This window comes from Carlito syrichta, unplaced genomic scaffold (genome assembly GCF_000164805.1).
Source record: "Carlito syrichta isolate Samal-C Ts95f unplaced genomic scaffold, Tarsius_syrichta-2.0.1 Scaffold302583, whole genome shotgun sequence".
NCBI lineage: Eukaryota > Metazoa > Chordata > Mammalia > Primates > Tarsiidae > Carlito > Carlito syrichta.
In genome coordinates, this window is record NW_007246679.1 from 258,600 (window position 1) to 286,141 (window position 27,542).

Consider the following 27,542-nt stretch of genomic DNA (forward strand, 5'->3'; position numbering starts at 1 on the left):
TTTAAGATTTATGGACTGGATGTGATAAAAGACTGAAATATAGTAATTATCACTTTTGATTGAATATTTTATATGGGCCAGATACTATACTTGGTGTTTTATATGCATTTAGTTAAATATAATATTTATAACAACACTATGAAGTATATATTACCTCCATTTTAAATTGCAGTCATCTCTCCATATCCATGGGTTCTGCATTCATGGATTTAGTCAACTGAAGATCAAAAATATTAGGGGGAAAAAAATTCTACAAACTTTCAAAAAGCAAAATTTGAATTTGCCACATGTTGAGTACCACTTTGAATCCACATGAATGAAGTGATATGTAGGCAGTGTTTTGTGTATTATAAATAATCTGGAGATGATTTAAAGTGTATGGGAGGGTGTGTCTAGGTCTGCAAATATTAGCCCATTTTTATAGTAGAGACTTGAGTGCCCCTGGATTTTGGTATCCACTCTAGGATGGGGCGTCTTGGAGCCACTCTGTGATGGGTACCGAGGGACAACTGTACTTCTCATTGCATTTACTAGAGAATACAATGTAGTTTTAATGTCTCCTGATATGTATGTGTGCATGTGTTTGTTTTTTTTTCATTCAGTGAATACTTACTGAATGCCAGTTATGTATCAAGCACTGGGGAGGTAGTGGGGATAGAACAGCTACAAAGCACAATTTGATAGTTTAATGGGGGAGACAAACACTAGAACAAGCAGTTATAGTTATTCGAATGTTTTCAGATTCTAGAACCTGGAATCCATAGTTGTCATTTATTCCAAACTCTTTATGGAATTAGGGTAGGAAAGGATTTTAGAGATTACCTAACTGAATTAGATTATATAACAACGACATAGATTGAAAGTTGTTAAGTAACTCTCCTCGTAATGTATATTGTATATATGTGCATTATGGTAAGCTTTTGGGGACACAAAGAAACACATGCTGCCTCTCTTCAAGGATGTCATGTAGCAGGAAGATAAGACATGTAAAGATGACAGGCTAACAAATGCACATATATACAATATACATTACGAGGACAGATCGCTTTATACTGCTTGATCATCAAAGGCTTCCTTGAAAATGTATAGGCATTTGTGTTCCCAAAGGCAAGAGCTATTGCATAGGAAAAATATTAATAGAGAAATTGCCTGGTAATTAGTGTTCAGCATTATAAATAATGAAGGATTGAAAATCAATGCTGCACTTAAGAGTAAAAGTAAAGCAGGAGTATTTTGATAGGAGTAAAAGGAAAAAGAAGTAGTATAAATTGTCCCACCAACAAAGCATTTGGATGATACTTCTAATTTAAATTGTAGTGTTCTGTTAAGAGTAAAGGATCTGACAAATTGTTGACATATTTTATGATCATTTTATTTCTCATTATGATAAGGATTGTATGATATTGTATAAAAAATTCTTTAAAAACTGGACACTGCATAAGGTGTCATTGAAGAAGCAAAAAGAAGAAAAACTTTTGTAGACTCTGATCTGACCAAAAGGCGGGAGAACAGAGCAATTCGGATGGAATATAAGAGGACCATTGAGAGAAAGTCACTACATTATGTAAAAGCCCAAGAGCTAAAGGGGGTACTGCCACATTTAGTCATTGGATGCCACATAACAGAAAAGTGGTTTTCCATACAAGGCAAAAACTGTAAAAGGGAAAATAAAAGATAGAGTGTTCTTTTAAAAATGCCCTGACAGTGCATTGACAGAAATAATTGATAGGAATGAAAATAGAGAAACATCTACGATTGCATAAACTGTTTTTTGGGTTTTTTTTGAGTTGGAGTCTTACTCTTGCCCAGGCTGGAGTACAGTGGCACGATCCCCACCACCGCAGCCTTGACCTGCTGGGGCTGGGCTCCAGCGATCCTTCTGCCTCAGCCTTCCAAGTAGCTGGAACTACAGGCGTGCGCTACCGCACCCGGCTAATTTTTTATTTAATGTAGAGACGAGGTCTCGTCAAGTTACCAGGGCTGGTCTCGAACCCACAGGCTCAGGCAATCTACTTGCCTCGGCCTCCCAAAGTGCTGGGATTACAGGCTGAGCCTCCGAGCCCGGCCTGCATAAATTGCTTATTGCAAAATTTTAAAGACTGCATAGACAAGGGACAAGTGGACTCAGAAAAAGGAGCATCAACACAAAAGAATAGTGGGAACCTATAAAGCTAGTTTCAATAGGTAACAAGGACAATGGGCTAAGCTAAGGGTAACTCTTTCCTTTCCTTTCCCTCCCTCCTTTCTTTCTTTCTTTTTCTCTGTATAATTTGAGTATAAAAGGAGAAATGTCTTTCTGTCTGATTCACAAGGTGATTCACATAGATTAGAAAATTTTGTTATGAGACTCTTTTAGTAACTGTAGCGGATGAATATGCTGTTTTTGATAATTCACTTATTTGTAATTTTTCATCATTTAAACAATACTCTGATGAATATCTGTAGATCCATAATTATTTCTCTAGAATAAATTCCTAGAGGTGGAATTGATGGGAAGTAAAATATGCATATTTTTGGGTTTCTGATACTTATTGTGAAAATGCCCTCTTGAAAGGTTGTGTACTTACAGTTCATATCAGCAATGTATGAAAATGCCCTTCTCAGTGCACCCTTGTGTACAAGAAAATGACTTTGTCTTTTAAGTCTTTAACAACGTGATTTATAAAAACAGGAGAGAGGGGAATATATCAATTTTTTAAAAATTTTCTCTTTTAAATTTTTTATTTTTAGTGAATTATAACTTTTTCATGTTTGTTGACAAATTTCTTGCTTGAATCCTTTAACTAGTTTTCTACAGAGCTTTATCTTTTTTTCTTCTAAAGACTCATGGTTATAACTTTTATCTTTCGTGCTGCAAATGTTTATATCTGCTTACTTGTGATTTTTGTTTGTTTTTTTTTTTGAGTTGGAGTCTCACTCTGTCGCCCAGACTGGAGTGCAGTGGCCGCTCCCAGCCACTGCAGCCTCGACCTGCTGGGCTCTGGCGATCCTTCCACCTCAGCCTTCCAAGTAGCCAGAATTACAGGCATGCGCTACCACGCTCGGCTGATTTTTTTGATTTATTGTAGGATGAGGTCGTGCTGCCCAGGCGGGTCTCGAACCCGTGGGCTCAGGCAATCCATTCATCTCAGCCTCCCAAAGGCGCGGGATTACAGGCTGAGCCACCGAGCCCGGCCTTACTTGTGTTTTAATGTTTTGTGTTTTTCCTCCTCTACCTAGATATTTTAATTGTTATATAGTCAGTTATGGACTTTTTTATTATATTGGAGTTTATTATAGTACATTTTTTTATTTAAAAATTTTAATTCCTCTGTGGGATTCTTTTGTTTGATTTATTTTGGTGGTTGAGATTAGGTTAGGGTTTGCCTTGAAAAATCTGACCAGCACAATTAATAGAAAAATCCATCCTTTGAACTAAAATGTTGTGACATTGTTTCTAGTTCTGATTATTTTTTCTTTCTTAGGCGGATGTAGCTGTTTTAGTTGTAGATGCCAGCAGGGGAGAGTTTGAAGCTGGCTTTGAGACGGGAGGCCAAACACGAGAGCATGGCCTCTTGGTTCGTTCTCTGGGAGTCACACAGCTCGCAGTGGCAGTCAACAAAATGGATCAGGTATTTAGGAGCTTTGTGAGAATTTGTTGAAGATGCTGATAAAGATGTTATTCTACACATGTAGATGACCACAGATGCCACTAGTGTACAGTTTATTAGTCAAGTTGCTGTTTTCAAAAATAAATTCATAATCCCAATCTTAAGTAAACGAGATGTTAGTAATTTTTAAGCAAGAAGATGTCTTATTTTCAAAATTAATTAATTTTTTTTTTTTGAGTTGGAGTCTCACTCAGTCACCTAGACGAGGCCTCCCGGCCACCACAGCCTCGACCTACTGGGCTCCGGCGATTCTTCTGCCTCAACCTTCCAAGTAGCTGGAACTACAGGCGTACACTACCATGCCCGGCTAATTTTTTTGATTTATTGTGGAGATGAGGTCTTGCCAAGTTGCCCAGGCGGGTCTCGAACCCTCAGGCTTAGGAAATTCACTCACCTCAGCCTTCCAAAGCGCGGGATCATAGGTTGAGCCACCAAACCGGGCCCAAAATAAATTTTTAAGACTTAAAAGTTGTTTTTAAGTATAAAATAATACACATTTATTATAGTACAATGAAAATATAAAAATTAGAAATAACCTATATTTCCCATTCTCTTTCCCCCCAGAAACTTTTAACATTTCATTTTGTATATCCATCTAATATGATTTTATAGATAAAAGTATTATTCTGAAAATAGAGAGACATTATTATCTGCTTTAAAAAAAAAAAAAAAGACAATATTCCTGTTTCTCAAGTAATTAATAACTTTTGGATAAAGAAATTGTTTTTATGGCTTTAGTCTATTTAAGATATATAATTAATTCAAACAATTCCCTCCTTATGAATACTTTCTGTGTGTGTATTTAGAAATTGCTTATTCTATGAAAATTTCTGGGCCTAAAGAAATAATACCTTTTAAGACTTGCTGAACATGATTAAAATGCCTTTGATCCCAGTTCTAATTATTTACTCTTGACGGATATGGTATACTCACTTTTCTAAACTCTTATCAACATTACTGTTATTAAATTTGTTCCCATTTTATATACAAAATGATTCTTTTTTAAAAAATTCATTCTTCTCTGAATGTTAATGCTATTTAAATATATTTTGTCTATTAACCATTTGTTTTTCCTTTTGGGAAATATTTGTATAATTTGCTCATTTGTGGAACTGTTTTTTTTTCTTCTCAATTTGTAAACATTATTTATTAAAGATACTACTTCTGTATCCTCTTTTTATATATTTTTTCCAATTTATTTTACTTTTAATTTTGTTTATGGTGTGTTTTGGACATATCTCTGATTTTATAAATTGTTCCTTTTGACATCTGTCTTTATGCTTAGGTATTTTCTTACTCTGGGATCAGATAAATATTCACCTACATTTGCTATTAATTCTTTGTGGTATCATTCTTTTTCTTTATCTTTTAAAGTGGTATCATTCTTACATGTACTTTTCATTTTTTCCCAGCATTTTAGCATGAAAAATTTCAGATATAAAGAAAAGCTGAAAGACAGTGAACACCCTTATTATACCTACTACTTAAGATTCTGCCTTTGACTTGATCATGTTTGCCCCTCTTACTCCTTTATCCATCCATTAATCCATTTCTTTGGCATGCATTTCCATATTTGTTGCAGATAGTACACTTACTCCTGAATGCATGTTATTATTTAGCGAGTTACTATTACATAAATTTTTTTTATTTGGCTTGAGAGGAGTGTCAGTAATTTTATTTTATTCCAGCTGTTGGTCCAAGCTCAATTTAATACACTATTCACTTTTTCCCTCAAAATTTGAAATCACTTTTAGTATATGTAAAAAATTCTAAATGTATTAGAGACTTTCTAAGCTTTCAGTTTTAGGAAAAAATTACTTTTAGTTCATGTTCATAAGCAAGCTCTGATATTCTGTGTTTTATTTTTTATGGTCTTGATATTTTATTGCAGAAATTTAAATTTTAAATTTCATGTTCTGAAGCATAGTTTTAAAAATAAATTGAATCTTTATCAGGTTAGTTGGCAACAAGAAAGGTTTCAAGAGATTACTGGAAAACTTGGGCACTTTCTTAAGCAAGCAGGTTTTAAGGTAAGGAAATTTTAAATTTATTTGTTAATACTTTCCTTAGGTCATCTTAATGATATGACAAAAAAACTAATACTTAGTATTCTTATCTTATTAATTCTTTTGGGTTTTTCTTCCTCCTGGTATTGTATACCTGATACATTTTTTAGAGTATTTACCTTAGAAAATTGCATATATTTACTATTTGACTTGATTTTTATATAAGCAAAATACTTTTTTCCCCATCTATTGAAAGATGGCATAGATTTAGGGAGATCCCAGAAGAACATGGAAACTGATAAAGCAAAAATCTGTAATATGACTATGTTACCAGGTTAAAAGCTCTTGAGAGAACATTTACAAATTTCCCACAAAGTCAAAAAAAGTTGAAAGCTGTTGGATCTGATAACTTTTAGGCTGTAGTTCTATGAATCTTACTACTTTTTAGAAGGTGCATTATTGTTGCTTTTGAAAACTTGGTATAGTTATGGTAATAGTGAACCTTTAAAAGTTTCATTCAATCTTTTTAACAGGAGAGTGATGTGGCTTTTATTCCTACAAGTGGTCTCAGTGGTGAAAATCTAATCACAAGATCTCAGTCAAGTGAACTCACAAAATGGTATAAAGGACTATGTTTATTAGAACAAATTGGTAAGTATACTGCCATTCAAATTTTAATGCATTATAAACTCAATAGTATTCTGTAGAATTTTAGCCAGAGGAGCTACTTTACCAGTTTTGATATCATGTGCAATATTTAAACTGTCTAATACTCAATTTTCCTCAGTTGATGAGGCTAGTACCTGCCCTCCTATCTCAGACTGCTGTTGAAATTAAATGAGATAACATGTGTGAACACGTTTTATAAACTGAAAAGTATTGCAGGTTGAGTATCTCTTATCTAAAATGCTTGGAACTCAGAAGTGTTTTAGGATTTGAACTTTTTTGTATTTGGAGATATTTGCATTATATTAAGAGAAGTGGGGCTATAATGGGCTTACTGAAGTGAGCAAAAAAATATTTTAAATTAAACCTTGCCTTTTGCCATTTCCCCCCCAGATTCCTTCAAGCCTCCCCAACGATCTATAGACAAGCCGTTTAGGTTATGTGTGTCTGATGTTTTCAAAGGTGAGTGCTGCCTTGGCATTGCCTCTTCTAAATGGTCCCTTTCTTCCCATTCTCTCCTAACCTTTCCTGGACTAAGGTTTTACAGTGTGTTGTCTTCAGGTTCTCTCTTTACCATGCCAGTGTGAAAATCGCTGTCAAATTAATCTTCAAATGGCATAGTCACTTAGCTCCCTTTCCCAGAAACATTTTCCACCTACTCATCACTTCTCAACTTTCAGGCATAAGAAAGCTTTATCTGCTACCTTTCTAACCTCAGAGTTATTTTTCCTCCCATTAGATTAGTTTTCACGCCTTCCAGCCACTGGAAGGATTGCTCGCTGTTTCTTAACCATAGAGGGTGTTTATTGCTGCATATCTACCTGTGTTTTCCTGTTTTGCTCATCTTTCTCTTTCCATGTCCGTTTCCTCCCATCTGTAATAGTTTGTATCCAACAAGGAGTTAGATGCTACACATAGGTAACATGGGAAATTATATATACAGAATTATTAACTCTGATAAAAAAGTAATTGCGAGATATACAGAAACTCTATATTGTACCCTAGGGCTAAGGAAGGACAAACTTAGAAGAGATTCAGATGTCAATGGAGAACGTGCATTAAATACCTAAGCATATATCTCACTTAAGGTGTGCAAGACCCTATATAGAAAACTATAAAATGGAAATAGGATAAACGATTCCAATAAATAAAAGGATATCACATTTATGTATCAGAATTATAAATACAGCAAAGCTGTTGATTGTCCCCCATGTTTCCATTATCACAGAGCAGCCAGTGAAGGGTGGATTTGGAACTGAGCAATAAGCTGATAACTGGCATGCTTACCACACATAACCTGAGGTGTTCCTCTGCATTCTCTGTACTCTCTGTCATTGCAATTCATGCGGTATTATACTGGTTTGTGTGCTACCTGTTTATTTTTCTTATATTGTGAACTCTTTGAGGGCAAATTCTGTCTCTTCTCTATCTATATCTGCAGGGCTTAGCCCAGTGCCTGGCACATAATGCATGTTTAGTAAATGAATAAGAAATGAATGAATGAAGGTACTTTGAAAAAATGCCTTGAAATTAAAATGTATCATTATTATCATTTGCTTCCAGTGTTTTAGTAGCAGACAAGATATGGAAATAGTTTTCAAAATGCCCATTATCTATTAAAAATACAAGAGGTGGTTACTTTGTTTTATTTAACAGTATTTGCTGATGACACTGTTTCACCTTCTGTTGTCTCTTAAGGCTGCTTCTGGGTTTCTGCCTCCACTGTTCCCCTCTGTGTTTCTGCTAAGTTCACCAAATGACCTCTTGGTTGCCAAAGTCAGTACACACTTTCAAGTCTCTCTTACTTCTGTCCTACTTGAATTTATCATTACCTCTAATGGGCTGACAGCCACATTCACCTTGAAACTTTTCTCCCTTTGTTTCTGTGACCCATTTTGTCCTGTTAAGCGGTCTGTGTCTTCTCTGAGTCTGTCTTCTCTGTGGGCTCCTCATTCTCTGTCTTTTAAATGATGTTGTTACCTTGGTCCTCTTTTTACTCTGCATGTTCCTTTTGAACTGACATCCCTGAGTTTCTCTACCTCCTGATCTTGATGCTTACCAAATCGCTCTCTAAGCCCAGACCTGTTCATTCACTCTCGACACATGCATCTAACTGCTGTGGGACATCGAATGGGTGTAATTGGTGCCCCATGGAATGCAACTTCCCCGCCTGTATGTCTCATAGATATTTCAACCTCTCTAAGGCTGTAGTGAATCTTGTTCCTTAGTTTCCTGTCTCACAGTTAATGCATCATCTCAAATTTCATTCTTTTTGTCATTACCCTTCATTTACCTTATCACTCAGATTTGTCATTTCTTATTCCCAAACTCTTAAATTTTTTCCCTTTTTTAAAAAAAATTATTTTAAATATGTGGGGTACAATTCAGGGTTAGATATACAAATGTTCACTATGCAGGTACTCTTGTTGATGAAGTATGCCCCTCGACCCCAGCAGTTTCCCGCTACTGCCAATTCCTTTCTTATAGTATTATGATAATTGTTCAAGGTACGCTTATGAGTAAGAACTTGTGGTACTCAGTTCTTTGTTTCTGTGATAGATCACTCAGTATTATAGACTCTAAGTTTATCCAAGTTAATGCAAAGTTCATAATTCTGTCCTTTATGGCTGTGCCACATTTTTAAAATCCAGTCCTCTTTCGATGGGCAGCATGGTTGGTTCCATGTTTTTGCTGTTGTGAATAATGCTGCAATAAACATGTGTGTGCAATCTTTTTCATAGACTGATTTGAGTTCCTCCGGGTATATTCCCAGAAGGGGGATTGTGGGGTTGTATAGAAGATCGATTTTTTGATGTTTTAGGAATCGCCAAACTGTTTTCCACATTTCCACAGAGGTTGTACAAGTTACAACAGTGCAGAAGTGTTCCCTTTTCCCCTCATCCTCTCCAGCTTTTGTTGTTTTTTGAGTTATTAATGACGACCATCCTGACTGGGGTTAGGTGGTATCTCAGTGTGGTTTTAATTTGCATTTATTTGATGACTAGTGAAGCTGAACACTTTTTCATGTATCTGTTGGCTGCTCATATGTCTTCTTTTGGGAAGTCTCTGTTCATATCTTTTGCCCGCTTTGTAATGGGGCTGTTTGATTTTTTCTTTTTGGCACCTTTGAGTTCCTTGTAGATCCTGGATGTTAGGCCTTTGTCAGATATACAGTTGGCAGATATTATTTTCCAGTCTGTGGGCTGTCTCCCCGCTCTCAGTGGTTTCTTTGGCTTTGCAGAAACTTATCAGTTTGATGAAGTCCCATTTGTCTATCTTATCTCTTATGGCATGGGCCCTTGGGGTTTTGATCAGGAATTGGTTGCTAGTTCCAATTTCTATAAGGGCATTTCCTGCATTTTCAAAGGTTCTTATAGTTTGAGGTTATTCCCTTTTTGTAGTAAGTGTGTGCATTTCCATCAGCCTCTATTCTAACATCAAAATACCATCATATCACATCTCTGCCCACAGTTCTGTACTGGCTTCCCTTTACTTAACTTCAGGATGAAATTTAAACCCTAAATGTGATTTATAAAGTCCCTTTATTTCCCCCTTGCCTCCCTCTGTTACTCCTGTCTTATCTTTCCTTCATTGTTCCATATCCCCCCCCGCCCCCCGCATACATGACACATGGGTCTTAGCACATCCCGCGTTTGGTTATGCCTTTCCACATGCAGTTTCCTGGGTCACCAGTGTCTTCCTTCTTCCCTCACCCATACCTACAGGCTTCCTGATAAACTTCTATTCCTTCTCCTTCTAAGTGCTAGATAAAGTGTCTGTTCTCCCCATCATGGGTTCTTTAGTGAGCCTTTCTATGTTTACATTGAGTATTATAAATAGCATTTGTCTCAGGACAATGTAATTGTTTTTGTCTTTCTCTTCACTAATGTAAAATCCTTATGAGTAGGAATGTATATTTTCATTTCTTTATCCCCAGAATTTAGTACAGTACCTTCTACTCAAATATTTATTAATTTTCAATAACTATTTGAGAAAATAATTTTTGTAATATGAGTACTTTTATTTGCAAGAAAAAAGAGTAGAGCATGGTGTGCCATCTTTAATAGAGATGTTAATTCTGAAATCACCATTACTTAATGTCCACTGAACTACTAGTTTTATGTAACTATTTGGGAACTAAATATAGTTAACAGTATTAATCATCTTATTCCATTGCTATATGAATTACAATATTTTGGCTTTTTTTTTTGCAGATCAAGGATCTGGATTTTGTGTAACTGGTAAAATTGAAGCTGGTTATATCCAAACTGGTGACCGACTGCTAGCAATGCCTCCTAATGAAACTTGTACTGCAAAAGGTATTTATCTGCAAAATGCTTTTGCTAAGCCTTGAGACAGCAGATTTTTTTTTAAGTGGTTTGGTTTTAACTCTAAAGTAAGTAACTTCTTACTGAAATTGTAACTGACTGTCAAAATGATACTAACTGTTGAAGATTAAAATGTGAAAACATTAAACGTTTTTTTTTCTGTTGTGACTGTCGGTGTATATATTTATGTACATTTAACAGTCTAACTGTGATAGCGTTCTTTTTTTTTGACACTGAGTCAAGAATCCTGGTTAAGGTTTAACGAGATGTATATATACATCGCAGATACATTTAAAATCATATTCTGTAGCAGAAATTAAATCTAATTCCAACCTGACACTAAGTAATCTGTGGCAAAAGAGCCTACTACAGTCTGTTGTTTTGAAATGTGTATTTCAGAATAATTACAAGTTAACAGTTTTGTCATATTTACCAAAAATATTTATGTATTTTTTAGGAAGACCTAAGTAAGAAAGTAGAATGCAAATGCAAAAAAACCCATTGTTAAAAAGATAAATTGAGCTGGTTTAAAATGCCACAGCCACTGCTTCTGCACATAGATATAATGTGTTTTCTTATGATGGCTAATAATTATTCTGTCTTCAAATCATTCATGTGTATGTATACATATTATCTTTTCCAAATTCTGATTAAAAGTTTTAATAATTAAAAATGTATAGATTAACCTTAACATAACTTGGTTGAAATGTAAAATTGAAGATATTTTCTATACAGTAATATTATTTAATTTTAAGCTGAATGAAATATAGCCTATTGGAAATGTAAAATTTTTTAAAACTTTATATCTCCCACTTTACTTTTATAGTTTATATCTAGAGTCATACCTGACTAGTTTATAAATTTGAATGTACTTTTTAAAATTAATTTGCTCACTTTAAAAGCAGTTTTCTTAAAAAGTATTAGAAATTAATGAATATCTGTTTAGGTAACAAAGCTTAACCTACATTTAAAGATGAATAAGGGAATGGAAATTGAAGTTATTCTTATTTGGCCTTTTCTTTCTGTCTGCTTAGAAATTGTGAAATTTCTGTTTAGATAAAAAGTAATATACACTTTAAAAATAGTGTTGTTTTCCAAAGATCTGTTTGTTTGTGTACAAGTGCAACTCTCTGCTTTTGTTTTTTAAAGTGATCAAGAGCTATAATACTTTGGTAATACTAATTTCTTTGTATGATAACAAGCTTTTTTGAGAATAAAAATTATTATTGTGATCAAGAGCCATGAATTAAAACCATGATCCTAAAATTATCACAGACGCTGAGATTGGCTCCCTTGTGACTTCTGAAATCCTTATGCAGTCACCTCTGAAAGTCTTGCATTCTTAAGCTTTCTCTTTTCTATCCCTTTCATGCTGAGAAACTCTAAGCATTATCTTTAATCAGTTCTTAAAAGAGAAGTCTTATCAGAAGCCCCGGAGAGAGCCCCTCTGCTCCTTGAGAGCCACCTTTCTAAATTAACTGGAGGTTCTCAGTCTTTAGATTCTAACCCTGTTGCTTTGCTTGGCTTACTTGATTGTTTAACACACCCTTCTGTCTGAACATTTCGGTGCTACTGTGGCTCTCTAATCAGTAATGTCCCAAAGAAAGACTTGACTGAATCTACTACCAACAGAGAAATTCTAAATTTTTTTTTTTTACTTTATTAGCATATCTAGCTCATGAAGTATTAAGAAAGAGCCTCTTTTGTAATGTTTATCTGAGAAAAGTTCTTAGAAAAAATAAATTAGCATATATAGAACAGTGTCACATGATTGGAGGGAAGAAGAACCAGATAATACAATTATCTTTGAAAAACTTTATATTATTAATTGAATGTATAGTATGAAAGCTCTGCAGATTCTTAAACAAAAGGCAATCTTTATTTTAAGTTTCTGGCTTCTGTTCTCAATTCTATGTTTCATAGCAAAAGTCAGATATAGTTGCTTTAAATTTATATTTAAAAACTAAATTTAATTAGTTGATAATTAGCAAACACATCTTAATACTGTACTTGTTAACATTTTAGGGGTCAATAATCTTTTCTTTTTAGGTTAGAAAAAGTTTATTCAGAAAGTAGATCAGGGAGAGCGTAGATTCACTTCTCTAAGATTGGAGAGGGGGCCATATAACTTAAAGAAAGTGTGGTGGTGGCCTGGGGGGGAGTCAATCATCTTTTTGATATTTGCTGAAAGTTATGCCATCTCTTCTCAGATTAATGCAGATGTGCACATGATGAAATTTTGTATAAAATTGTGGTTGTCTCAGAGCTCTTAAAGCTCTTCCTGAACTCTCCAAAACCAGAAACTGATGCTGCTGCATGGGAAATGAGTATTTTTAGAAAGATATGGATGAAATGTTATTTACTAAAAATTTGTCGGTCAAGAACTATAGTCCATAGTGGTTGGCCTAAACACTCTTCATCAGAAGACCCAAGTTCTGGCCGTGTGCAGTGGCTCACACCTATAATCCCAGCACTTTGGGAGGCCAAGACTGGAGGATTGATTAAGGCTTGGAATATGAGACCAGCCTGGGCAAGGAATAGTAGGGACCTGCTGAGAGGAATATTTAAAATTCTGACTGAGCACAGTTGTTCCATGGGTTAGTTGGAGAACAAGGATTACTTATTTAGGTGGTTGTCTAATTAAAAGCAAAGCTCAAAAGAATAAAATACTGCTAGGCATCTTCTCAAGGTCCCATCTTGTATGTCATTATGAATAATTTGAACTGTTGTGTTGTGCCCACATCCATTAATATGACAGAAATATTTGAATGTGACCTTTTTAATGAGCCTACCAATTGTGTAGATGAGTTTAAAAATCTTGATTAAATAAGCAGGAGTCAGCCTTTTATGGGCAAATGCACTTCATGTTTAGGGTGGTGTTCTAGAAGAGTCAAGTCTAGAGGAAATGTGTTTTCCTCAGTGCTCGCAGTTACACTTCTCATTCTCAATCCATTCATTCTGAAAATGATGAGTAGTGACTGCTGAAGCACAGTCAGCCGAGCTCTCTTGGTTGCTATGTTTGATATCGAGTTGTTTCACTGTATGCTTTGGTTCTTACTCATTTCCAGGAATCACTCTGCATGATGAACCTGTGGACTGGGCGGCAGCAGGCGATCATGTTAGCCTTACTTTGGTTGGGATGGATATCATCAAAATAAAGTGAGTGAGAAAATGAGTTTAAGCAACCGTTGTATTGGATATGGAACCCCAAAACGCATGCATTTTGTAATCCACTGGTTCAATTTTGAGTATCATTTGACAAAAAATAGACACATGTGGAAGTAGAAGCGATCTTTCCAAGTATACTTTATATACACATTATATAAACATACTTTATAAGTGTAAATGTACTTAAAATTGGAATTAATACATATCAGCACAGGTACTTAGTATGCTTTTTGAGTGAAAGCTATAATGTATGAAATGTATAAAAATGATGTAAGGTTAATAATGGTTTAAGCCATGCTTAACCCAGAAGGGAATAGGTAGAAAAAGTCCCTAGTTTACATAATTGTTTTACTTTCTTTGTAAATGGTTTTGAGGTATTTCTATTTGATGTAAATTTGTCTTCCACCTATCCTCCCTCCTTTTTTGTTACAGTGTTGGCTGCATATTTTGTGGCCCCAAAGAGCCCATTAAAGCTTGCACTCGTTTCAGAGCCCGAATCCTCATCTTTAATATTGAAATTCCTATCACTAAAGGATTTCCTGTAAGTTTCAATATGTTTTATTGTTCTTGTTTTTATAAATTCAAAATAACTTTATCCTAAAAAGGATTCACTTTCTTTACTAGTGGTGATATTTATTTTTAATTAATATCTTATTACTCTAATTTAGAAAAATATAAAATTAGAAAATCACTTTTTTTGTTTTTTATTTTGATCTTTGATCAGAGGCATTGGAAGATATAATAAGAAACAAAGTAATGGTAATAATAAATTCACCCAAGGAAAAGGATAGACATTTTCACTGTGTTCTAAAGTTTACCTGACTAATATTTTTAGTTTGGATTTTTCTGGTGTTTTGTTTGGCTTAATATGCTTATTTGCAGTTTTTCTGATTATGAAAGTAATAGATTATTTTTAAAAATTTTGAAAAACACAAAAAGTACAGAAAATAAGAATGCCTTGTGTAACCCATAGATATCTATTCTTTACATTGCCCTGTACTTTCATGTATCCACCCAGTATGTAAAAATATTGAGCATATTCTCGGGATCTTAGACATACAATAAACTTTAATTGTGCTGAAGTGGCAACTCAGACCCTTCCATGCTCTGAGGTTGGTTTGCTGGTTATCGTTGACCGGCATCATTTGAGCATACACATTTTATGGGAAGTGGGGGATTGTATATTATAATGCTAATTATCCAGGAGAGATATTACTTGTGAGCCTGGATTCCTTGTTTAATATGCAATTGTTTGGATGTTTCTGGGCCATACTCTTTCTAGTTTGGCACCTTGCTTTAGTCACTTAACAGACAACCCTTTTCCCATTAGATTTTTTTTTAATAGCTCATATAATACAGACTCTCTATGACAGTAAAAAATATTTCTCTGGGATTAAATGCTTTACCTTTTAAAAATAAATGGATCGTTTTCACCATTTGAAGCATCTTTGAAATAAAAATTGTCAAGACTGATAATTGACTTTAACCTTTTTGAAGTTGATGATAGTGTTTTACAGGTTGGCAATAAATTTATTTAGCTCATCTAAATTTATTTTATAATTATACACCTGTATTTGAGATAACCGTATACCTGGTTTGTAATTCCTTGTTGTTATTTTTATGTAGTTTGACCATGTAAAAATTATATTTGTAGGATACTATGTAGCTACTTTACTTGTATAATTATATTCCATTTCTTCCATACACTGAAAAAGGAATAAAAATCTCATGAAAAATGTTATAGTTGAAAATATTGAAATATGCAGAGTTCATGTATTCATTGGCAAGTAACTACAAGGTAATTGTTTTGAGTGACTAGAACTCACTCATAGAAAGCAGTATGTCCTATGGGAGAAGGTGGAGGGGTTGGCTGCTGCATGTTTTTACTCATGCCATGTAATAATATTTGCTAATGGAGAGGCAGAGGTCAAGAGGTCAGTAGTAACTGAATAGTAATACTGTCTTCCTGTCTACTATAGTTTCTTAAAAATATGCATGAACTGAAAGTTTTTCAGTGTTGCTTTATGAGATTCTACCCACATACGTTGATTCGCACAGATGCGGTTGAAATTTATTTAGGAAAAAACGGTAATATTTTGTCAAAGGAGAAAAACTTCAAAAAAATTTTTTTAACCAAGAAAATACTTCCCAAGCAACTAAAATTTCACTATTTAGGGACTAATTCTTTAATGTTACATATTATACACACACATACACATACCCTTTTTAAAAACGGAGTAACATTCCATCGTATGTATATCCTGCTTTTTGTTGATCCATTCATTTGTTGATGGACATTTGGGTTGTTTCCAGCTTTTGGCTATTATGGATTACTTCTGTGAACATGACTGTACAGATATCTGTTTGAGTCCCTGCTTTCACTTCTTTTGGATGTATGCCTAGGAGTGGAATTGCTGGATCAAATGGTAATTCTGTTTAACTTTTTGAGAAACTGCTAAACTGTTTTCCACGGGGGCTGTACCCTTTTATATTCCTACCAGCAGTGCACAAGGAATCCGTTTTTTCTACTTCCTCATCTACACTTGTTAGATAATAAATTTTCGGGGGAGGAGTTGGATTGATTTTTTTTTTTTAAATAATAAGCAAACTAGTGGGTGCAAAGTGGTATCTCATGGTGGTTTGATTTGCATTTCTCTAATGACTGATGATGTTGAACGTCTTTCCATGTGCTTATTGACCATTGTATATCTTCTTTGGAAACTTTTCAATTCCTTTGCCCATTTTTTAGTTAGGTTGTTTCTTTATTGTTGAGTAATAGGAGTTCTTTGTATATTCTGAGTATTAATTCCTTATCAGATATATGATTTGCAAAGATTTTCTCCTATTCTTTGGGTTGCCTTCACCTTCTTGATAGTGTTCTGTGCTGCACAAGAGTTTTAAGTTTTGATGAAGTTCAGTTTATTTTTGCTTTTGTTGTAGTATCCAAGAAATCATTAAAAATCCATTATCATGAAGCTTTTGGCCTATGTTTTCTTCTATGAACTTTATAGTTTTTGTTTTTATGTTTAGGTTTTTGATCCATTCTGAGTTAATTTTTGTATATGATATAAGACAGTTTCATCTTTGTTCTTTTGTATGTAGATATCCAGTTTTCCCATCATTTGTTAAGACGACTGTCCTATGTTTATTGAATGGTCTTGGTACCCTTATTGAAAGTCAATTGACCATATATTTCTTGATATTTTATTTTATTTTATTTTATTGTAAAGATGTGGGGTACAAGCCAAGATTTAGGTACATGAGTAGGCTGGGTGCAAGTGAAGTTTGGGCCTCCAACTGGTCTTTACTTCCCCTGGTTTACGATCAAGTACCCTTAGTGATGTCATGCCCCCCACTCTGTCCCTACACAGTGACCTGCTACTGTCGATCCCTTTCTTGTAGTATTGTGATAAATGTTCAGGACCCACTTATGAGTGAGTTCATGTGATGTTCAGTTCTTTGTTTCTGTGATAAATCACTGAGTATATAGGTTACCTAGAGGTTTAAGGAAAATAATAACTTATTCTGCCACCTATATGTAGCCCATTATAGTTATTATAAACACTAGATAATCTGGTCCTCATAACCCTACATGAAGTACACGAGTTCCAATCTTTACCTGAAACCCGTTAGGTCAGTGTGTTTCAGAATTCAGAAATGTTGGAATTTTAGAAAGGTAAGTGGATGCATGCATGTTACATAAATCCTAACAGTTTCCTCATTTGAGTGATAAGTAACATGAGGCTAGGGATTTGGGGGGTAAAGGATTGTTAAAGAACTTGCCCCAATGTTCCCATGACTAAAAGGTGATTTGAATGCAGGTCTGTCTGACTTTAGAGCCTATCTGAATTCTCATATAAATAATACCTTGTAGACAGACATTAATGTTTCTGCACCAAAACTTATAAATACTAAGTGAGATAAATAAGGACTATAAATTGTCTCACTTAAAGTCTGATTTTGATACTTACATGGGTTTATAGCAGTCTGAGAAAAACACTTTAATTTTCCATCTTTTGAGATTTTGGAATTGCAGAGAAGTGATTGAAGACCTGTATTAACATTGTTCCCACTTAAAGATGAGGAATTGGAGACTCTGAAATTATAACTATGCAAATAGTAATGGGTTAAGCCAAGACCCATTATTTATCTCTTTCACCCTGAAATCCCGTACTTTTTTCCCCTATTATATTATACTGCAGATTGTCTCGAATTATAGATGACTTTGGTTATATATAATGTGAATTAAAATGTTACACTAGTATATAATCGCTTCCCTATTATTTGCTTGTAGTTTTTTTAACATGTGTTCAGTAAGCATTTTGTTTGATCTACCTTTTGTAAGATGCTGAGGAGATCGAAAAACACAATCTCATAATACCACAACCCATTCTTCATCTACCCTGATTTCATCCTGGCATCCACACATAGCTCACAAAGGGTAAAAGGGACTTGATTAGTTTGTGTTCTTTCAAATGTAGCAAACCATGGAGATGGGTTCCAGTTCCTTAGTCACACCCAAGCTGAGTGAAACAAATCCTTCTTGTTTACCTAAATTGTTACAAAAGCGATGTCCCTTAGATACCTAGACTTACATTTATATTATTTATATCGGTGCTACTTAAGACCCGAATCCACCAAACCCACAGAAGTGTTTCACACCACTTTACCAAGCATTGTAACAGGTTCCCCTCCCCATCCTAAGGTTCAGTTGTTGATTCTTTTGGAATCTTTCCAGTTGAATCATCAAGTGCCATTGAAAAAGTAAACCTTTTTTTGAAGTTAATGATGGTTCAGTTTTGTGCCTTTTTAAAAAATTGAGTGACTTGGTTTAGAAAGTTCCCACAGTCTAGGATTTTGCAGCCACAGTCACTCGCATTTCTGTTTTCTGAATGTGCAAACTTAGCCAGAAAATTTCAGAGAACTGTCAGTGTTTCTACAATCAAACAGCGTAAAATGGTACTTACAAACCAATTAAACTCTGTTAGCTCTGCCACTTCCTGGGAATGTCATCTTTCCATTATTCTCAAACTATAGACCTATATATATAGACACTTAATGCTTGTTATCTGAATGAGGATAGTCAGTCTAATTTTGTTCCGGTTTGGATTAGGATCTAGCTAAACCTTAGCTGCTGCTTTTACAAAGTGGAAGTTTCCATTTATGTATTTCTATAGGTCTCTTAGTAAGTGGAAGTGGGAAGGGCCTGGGATTTATAGCTCCCACTGACCTAAGCTTAAAATTCAGCTCTGACACATAGCACCATGGCTACATTAAATTATTTAACCCTTTTGACATTGATTTTTCTTACATATAAAACATGGACAATAATAGCTAATATACAAGGCCATCGATTAACTGAGTATTTACCATGTGCCAAGCACCACTTAAAAAAACAAAACTGAGTTTCCTTATTTTAGTGATAAGGAACACAAGACTGGGGATATGGGGGATATTGTTAGAGAACTTGCTGCTCCAACGTTCCCATGACAAGAAGGTAATTTGAACCCAGGTCTGTCTGACTTTAGATCCTATCTGAATTATCATATAAATTAGATTAAATGGTACATATGAATCATATCTCACAGTGCAGCCACTGGAGCTTAAAAACGTTATTTTCTTTTTCATTTAAGCTTTCTCTTTATAATATTTTATTCTCATCCAATAATGAATGCATTAACTACTGCTAAATATGACATTATCCCTTTTCCCTTCATTTTTATGATGAAATAATATTTTTTGGACACCTACTATGCTAGGCACTGTGTCTGATCCTATTGAATTTTCATCACAACCCTGTAAAATCTACTTATTTCATGCCTGAGGAAATTGAGGTACAGGCAGATTAAAGTGAAAGAGTTGGGACCAATCCAAGGTTCTTTCCCTACTTACAATAATGGAAATAGTAACAACAGTTGTACTAAATGATGAATTCTCTTAATCTTTACAGCAACTCTAAGATGCTGCTGTCCTCCATCTTTACAAGGGAAAAAACTGACAGGAAGGTTACACAGTAAACTAAAATTTACACAGTAAGTGGTGAGGTAGAAATTTGGACCGTCTCTCTTGACCTTTTCTCCTTAGTAAGTTAAGTATCCACCTGATTGGAGTGGTGGGACTTAGAGGAAGCAACTGCAGATTCTGAAAGACTCCAAGCAGTCATACTGAATTGAAGATAGTGAGATCAGATGTTCAAAGAAAAGGCCAGAGATGCTATGGTCAGCAGTTTTTAGTGTGGCAATTTTTTGTTTTAGGTGCTGTTACACTACCAGACTGTCAGTGAACCTGCTGTTATTAAACGATTGGTTAGTGTCTTAAGCAAAAGCACGGGTGAAGTCACAAAGAAAAAACCTAAGTAAGTATTTTAATGCAGTCATCATAAGCACAGGCAATTTAAGCAAATTCCTTACAGATTAAGTTCATCTGTATATAGAAATATATAGTATTTCTCTTTGTGTTAAGTGAAGTTTATTTTTACTTGTTCCAGAAATTATTTATTTCAAGGACTAGATTAAAACAAACATTAAGAAAAGAATACTTAAGTTTCAGTTTATGTGTGAAGGTTGGATATACTTGTTGTGTATGGTGGTAGCCGATATAAATTGTAAATAAATTTAAATACAAATTTATATATAAATATGTACTATCAAGTTTTAGATACTGATGATGCGAAAGTATGTCATTTCAGAAACAGTGCTACAATTTAAAAGGTGAATTTGAATTATGTCTAGCCACTGGGTCCAAGTTTCAGCTGTGTTCTTTTCTTAACTTTCTTGTCACCTCCTTAATGAGATCTTAGAAGAAAGTGCTCTACACTCTTGTAGCACCTGGTTTTTTCCACTCAGAAAGTTTTTTTTTTGTTTTTGTTTTTTTTAAGTCCACCAGGAAGCTTAAGTTGAGGTGATCACTGTCATGTTGGTCCCCTCTAATTACCATTAATATCCAGGCCTAAGTGTGGATAATTCCCCTTTACTGGGACAAGGTTGAGATTTTTCAAAGGAAGGACTTCCAGAGAAACTAGGTACTATAAATAAAAACAAAATACAAAGGACTAGAGCTGAATGTTACAACATACAGATTTCTGACCCCAGTTCACCTAAAGGGTAATCACAGTTTGGCTTGGCTGCTTCAGCTTTTGGGGTTTTCCTCAAGTTCAACCCTGTGGGGAATCCCACCCAAAATCCCCTTTTTTTCAGTCCTTGGGTGCTCCTCATCTTCTGCACCTGCGTAAGAGGCCAAGGTAGTTGGCGGGTTAGTGGGAGAGAGAATCTCACACTGCTTTAAACCCATGCCTGTTTCTCTCTTAGGAGAAAAGGATTACTTTACCTTTTTCTTAAATGTGTTTCTTTATTTTTAGCCAGAGTCTTTAGCTTCAGGTTTGCCATAATGTTCTGAAGAATGACTGTATGACTAACATTCTTGAAGACCACTGTTTTCTAGGCTCTATTATGAATGCTTTCACATGATTTATATTCTTAGCAGTCCTATAAAGCAGCCAGCCAAGTGACACAGCTCACAAGTAGCAGAAGCAGGATTCTAACCCCATCATGAATGATATCGTTTTATGCAGGAGCCAGGTTGTTTGACCCGCATGATGGATTTGGAGAATTTTCAGTCCGAATTTGGGTCATCATACTTAATCCTGAGTTTTCCCCTCCCTGCTCTTGCCACAAAGTCCTAGCTTGACTATGCTGGGACTTAACATATTTTCATGTTAGTTTTTTGTCACCTTATTTGTAGCTTTGCCTTTTCCAGTGTTGTTTGGTCTGTCCCCTTCACTTTAGTTCAGGCACATCGCAGACTCTTGAATACTTTATGCAGAACAGAATTGAATTTTCTAGAAACTAAATTAGGCACAAGTCATGAATACATCAAGTGGTTTCCTTGAAGGAATGGACTTCCAGCTGAAATTGTGTGAAACCAACTGGAAATTTGGGTGTATTTTTTGGAAACTTTATTGGTGTAGTCTGTTTGTTCCTGAACGAATCTCTCATGAGCAGAGTGTATGATTTTTGTCCTCTCTCCTTCTGGAGTACATAACAATCAAACTAAAATGTTTTCAAAGTGTTCCCATATGGGTTCTGCCTCTTTCAGTAAGTTTGTGTAGGACCCTTGCATAGGAATTTTTGTTTGTTTGCATCATTTGTATGAAACCATTTACAACCTGTCCCATGCCTGTTCATTTCCCACAAGTATCATGTTGTGAAAAAGCTCCTTATATGATTTTGTCTTGAGTCCCTGCTTGGAACCAGTGTTCCTGTTTGGGGGGAGAGAGCTGCAGTTGATGTAGCCTCAGCATCAGGAGCCCATCCTCCTTAAAGACGGCTTCCTAACACGCATTTCACAAATTATGGTGTATTGGGAGAGACAGAGGGCATTATATCCCTTTTAAAAATGCAAATACTTTTTTGTAGGATTAAGCCTTAGTATCATTTTCTTTATTAGATCATTGAGCCTTTCAATTTCTCGAGGGAACGAAAACATTGACCCGGAGAGACTTTGAGCATTTTAGATTATAGTGGTTTTTCAAGAGACAAATTTGTATTTCGAAGATTGATAAAATAATGAACTACCTAATGGTTCTTAAATCTAGAATTACTCCTTGCATTTTTTAGGCCAGAAGATTGGAAGAGAATATTTTCATTTAAAAAATTCTGTTCTTTTTTTTTTGTTTTGGAAGACTAAGTTGATTTACTAATTGAATGTGAAATATTTATTTTTCGGGTTATTGTTATATTTATTCACCTCTACTGTATATCCATTTGTTCCTTTTTTTAAAAAAAATAGGTTTTTGACTAAAGGCCAGAATGCATTGGTAGAGCTACAGACACAAAGACCAATAGCTCTTGAGCTATACAAAGATTTTAAAGAGCTGGGAAGATTTATGCTGCGCTACAGTGGTTCTACAATAGCTGCTGGTGTTGTCACTGAGGTATTTTTAAGTGACCATCCATCCATGGTTACGATGTCTTTTCTTTTGTTAACCTTTTAAAGATGATTGCTGAGATTTTAAGACTTGAGGAAAACACAGTTATAGTATTAGAACAAGAAATTAAAATTTTTAATAAAAAATGTAAAGAATGATGGGAAGAAAATGTTTGGTTTTAGACCTCCTCATAGTGAGACTTCTAATCTATCTTCATCAGTGATATTGCTCAAAATTCAAGGAAATCTGTTGAAAATAGGTTTGTAAGTATACAATCCAAATTATGAAAGTATACAGACTTTAGGAGTCAAATGAATTGGAAGTAGCACTTTTGCTTAATAAAAGAGCCCTTGTTAGCCAAGTTCAATGGCTCACGCTGAGCACAGTGGCTCACTCCACTGTAATCCTGGCACTTTGGGAGGCCAACACAGGAGGGCTGTTTGAGAGTTCAAGACCAGCCTGGGCAACACAGAGTGGTAACCTTCTCATTACAAAAAGTAAAAAAAATTGGCCCAGTTTCTTGGGAGGCTGAGGCAGAAGGATTGCCTGAGCCCAAGAGATCAAGACTGTGGTGAATTGTAATTGTGTCACTGCACTCCAACCTGGGTGATAGAGTGAGACTCCAACTCAAGGAAAAAAAGAGCCCTCATTAAATTTTTTTCTTTAAAAAATTGGTTTTCGGTGCATTTGAAATGATTTATTCAAAAAAGTTCAATTAACATAGTAATGTTTCTGAAATATTATATAATACAAGGTGCCACTGAATTTTGGAGAAAATAGTCAGCAATGAACCAGAAAATTTCAGGAATTTAAATTTTCTTCTACACTATTGTAATTAATATGAATCTTATGAATATTTTTAAAGGTCTTCATTACTTCTGCATAAAACTAGTTCATTTAACTGGATATACCCTTTAAACATAGAGCTTTAAGTTATATCAAAATTTTGTTACACACTAATCATGTGAAATCTTGTTTTGAAGTTTCTGAAGCACCAAGAAACTTGATGTACATAATTTATATAAAATATATGTGGAAGGTGGTTCAGGCTGGAGAAGAGAACTATTTACGGGGTTGAACTGCCCATCTGGGCTCCTGCTCCACCAGCTTTTAGCAGCATGAATACATCTCTCCTTCAGTTTATTTATCAATAAAAATAGATACAGAATCTAGTTCCTAGAGTTGTTGTGAAGTGATTCGTACAAAACATTTGGCAGAGTACTTAGCATGTGTAAAGCATTCAATAAATGTTAGCTGATATCATCTTTGTCATCAATGTCACATTTAATATCTCAAGGTATTTTTTATAAAAGAGCATTCTAGGCTGGGCACGGTAGCTCATGCCTGTAATCCCAGCATTTTGGGAGACTGAGGTGAGAGGATTGCCTGAGCCCACAGGTTAGAGACCAGCCTGGGCAACTTGGCGAGACATCATCTCTACAATTAAAAAAAAAAAAAATTATCCAGGCATGGTGGTGCATGCCTGTAGTTCTAGCTACTTGGAAAACTGAGGCAGAAGGATTACCTGAACCTAGCAGGTCAAGGCTGCAGTGACCGTGAGCATGCCACTTCACTCCAACCTGGGTGACAGAGTGAGAGACTCTAACTCAAACACATAAAGAGCATTCGAAATGTAAGGTAGAGTTTCTTGTGAAAAATATTGGAGAGATTCTAGTAAATCATAGAAATATCATGATTTGGACAGGAAGAGAGTTGTAGGGAAAAAAAAGATTATCTTTAGATATAGTATTTATTTTGCTGTAATTTTCCCTTTTTTTGTTCATTATAAGAACATTAATTCATAAGAATATTAATTAAATATCTTTTTTTTTTTTTTACAGATAAAAGAATGATGGGTCAGAATTTCTACAGTGTTTCCAAATGCAGTGAAATAACCTCTGTTTTAAAGAATCCAGTTATTCAAAGGAACAATGTGCAGTTGATACTTTTTTAGATGAGAGAGAAAATTAAAGCTGTACTTAGCTGCAAAGAAATATTAAGAATAACTTCTGCAAAAATTTCAGTTTTCCAACTGGCAGAGGAAGGCTAATATTGAATTTTCATTTAAAAAGCCAGCTTTTCCTCTGAAATGTTAGTAAATGGATTTACTTTACTGAGACTTAATGGAAAGTGTCAGAAATAGTATTAGAAGATATCAAATCGTCATGAAATGAACTCTACTTCTAACCAAACCATAACGTATTTGCAGTTTTCTCTTTTGATTCAACTAAACTATACACAATATAAGGAAAAGTAATTGAACTGGGTTTTTTGGGTAGTTGATATTTGACCTGAGTACTTTTTTTAGTTAACTCTAAGAAAAGATTTGCTGAAGGGTATAGTAAAGGTGTTTTGTGGTGAGCATAAGAATGTTTCTCCTCACAAGTAAAGCTTTTGAAAGCTTAATTTGGAATTTATGGAAGTTGTTTCTTTGATAACCAAGGTATTATTTAAGTTGTAACGCCAGCTAATAAAATGCCTTAGTTTGAGCATAATGCAAAATGTGTTTTGTTCCTTAGACATTTATAAAATTCTCTACTACTATCACTAAATATGATTTGGGGATTTTGTGTGATCTTTTTCATCTAAGAGATTCCTGACTCTTTCACATGCATTCTTGCTTTTTTATCCAAACAGCAGACCAAATTTAGTGTCATCCATTTTTAACCATTGTATCTATGACAACTATATCTTTATCTTGCATATCTTATAGAATGTAAGTCCCCTATGATTGGGATTATGTTTTTCTTCAAAGTTTCAGCAACAAACCTCAAGGTTTACTTACTGAACAAGTATCTGTTGAGCTGCCTCTTGGGTATAAGGAACTTTAGAGTAGATTTTTTTCCTCAGCTGAGTCTGGGCCTTTGACCTGATGCACTATTTATGTTAAACTTTTTCGTTAGAAAAATGATGTGACTTGTATATTAATGGCTTATCATATACCACAGTATTTCCTCTTTTTTCTCCCCTCCCCCTTTTTTTGAACCTGACATTATGAACATAAGCATTTAGAATAGCATCCTATGGCAAAGAACACAGGTCATAATCATGCTGCTTAGTGAATGGTGACCAAGTGAACAGATCCATACGGTATATTTATTTACTAAAATATATGTGTGGAGTTGTCATTTCAGAATAAACTTGCTCTGAGATAAGAAAGTGTTTTGTTTACAGATTATATTGATCAAGGGTTTAACAGATACATGTGACAGAAACCTAACTAATTTTAAGCTACTTAAGCTGCAAGAAAATTTTCTGCCGTAACTGAAAAAAAGAGGTAGCTCTAGCTTTGAATGAGTACAGATCAAGCAGCTTTCACAGTGTTAGCAAGGACTCATCTCTGCTCTGTCTTCTCCAGCCTGGTTTTGCCCTCAGAGTCCACACGGAACATTCCTGCAATGCCAGGTTCTTGACTGGATCCAGTGATTCCACACTTATGTCTTCAGACCCTCCATCCAGGGCAAGGACAGGCTAAAAGAGCATGTCTTTTCTGGGAGTTCTAGAAACATCTCATCATTGGCTATGATTGAGTTTTTTTCTTTCCCCGGGATGGCCTTATTGAGTATGAAGTGAATATCACCCAAAGGACATAGCCACCAGATGAGGAAGAGTTGGAAATTCAGGGTGTTATTAGGAAGAGAAAGTTGGAATGAGGGAGCAAAAACAAGAAGCCATTTACTCTGCATATTATATAAAGCCTTGTTAGAATTAAGATTTTTAGCATAAACTGTACTAGAAATGAATGAGTTTATTCATTTCTTCCTTCTTAAATTGTGATAAAGCGTATTCTTTTTATTTGCATTATATTTACAACTGATTGTTGTTGAAGGGAGTGGGGATACTATTAAGAGGACTGAGTGTGAGAGAAAAGTGTTGACAGTGGAGGACTGGGGTTACTTAAGTGACAGGTCCAGCAGCCATGCCCACACTTGGTTGTGGTGTGATATCCTTTCCCTGATACTTTCATCCATGTTTTATAGTACATCCATTTTGTTTCATTTTGCTTCTGGTAATTCTTGCCTTGACTTGTGTGTGTGTTTGATTTCATTGTTTCTTCACCCAGTGGCTTTGTCTTCTGACCTTGACTCTTTCTGAAGTTCTACTGGGCAATTAACCTCTAGGATAACATGGCTTGAAAACATTACAGAGCCCTGTCTTGATCTGTTGATGTTATTTCACACAATTATAAAAACATTTGAACCGCTCTGTGTTGTGAAAAATGGTTTAGAGATTAATTTCTAGACATAGACTTTTTCCTCCCATGAGTATGCAAGCCAATAATTTTAACCATTGTTAAAATGCAATCCTATTTACTTTAGAAAATTTGGACAATAACAAAAATAGAGAGAGGAGTAAAATTCGCCCATAGTTCTCTGAAAATAACTGCTGCCAATGTTCTAATATATTTTTTCTGTCTCTCCAATGCATATTTGCTTTTTTACATAGTTGTGAACCTTAGCTAAGATCTTTCCATTTTATATTTAATCAGAATTTCTCAATAGAAATATACAGTGTTTTGTATTGATGTAAAAATAACAAAATTACAGATCTTAATGTATAGAAATTAGTCAAGATTATACAGTTTTTTAAAAAAAATCAAAACAAGGGTGCCTGAATGAAACGTAATTGTACACCTAACCCTTAACTGTACCCCACAAAATCATAATAAAAAATATTGATTAAAAAAATATATATATGGGTACCTGATCTCAAATCAAGTGATGTGGGGACCAAAGGGAGGTCCAAGCTTTACCTGTACAATAATCATTTGTATACCTAACCCTGACTTGTACCCCAC

At 34.9% G+C, this 27,542-nt stretch overlaps 1 protein-coding gene across 4 annotated transcripts in view; it reads left to right on the forward strand.

Moving 5' to 3' along the window:
* HBS1L (HBS1 like translational GTPase) overlaps window positions 1-25,903 on the forward strand; it is a 91,580-nt gene extending 65,677 nt beyond the window's left edge. The window contains exons 9-18 of one of the 4 annotated variants that reach the window (XM_008056961.1): window positions 3,465-3,611; window positions 5,606-5,680; window positions 6,190-6,307; window positions 6,716-6,784; window positions 10,537-10,641; window positions 13,719-13,809; window positions 14,251-14,359; window positions 20,073-20,173; window positions 22,606-22,750; window positions 24,586-25,903. In XM_008056961.1, the coding sequence (XP_008055152.1) occupies window positions 3,465-3,611; window positions 5,606-5,680; window positions 6,190-6,307; window positions 6,716-6,784; window positions 10,537-10,641; window positions 13,719-13,809; window positions 14,251-14,359; window positions 20,073-20,173; window positions 22,606-22,750; window positions 24,586-24,597 (972 nt within the window). In that variant the 3' untranslated portion in view covers window positions 24,598-25,903. Of the gene's footprint in view, window positions 1-3,464; window positions 3,612-5,605; window positions 5,681-6,189; window positions 6,308-6,715; window positions 6,785-10,536; window positions 10,642-13,718; window positions 13,814-14,250; window positions 14,360-20,072; window positions 20,174-22,605; window positions 22,751-24,585 lie in introns of those variants that run through there. The other 3 variants (XM_008056960.2, XM_008056963.2, XM_021711784.1) reach the window with 3 other exon arrangements.
* Window positions 25,904-27,542: the final 1,639 nt, after the last annotated feature.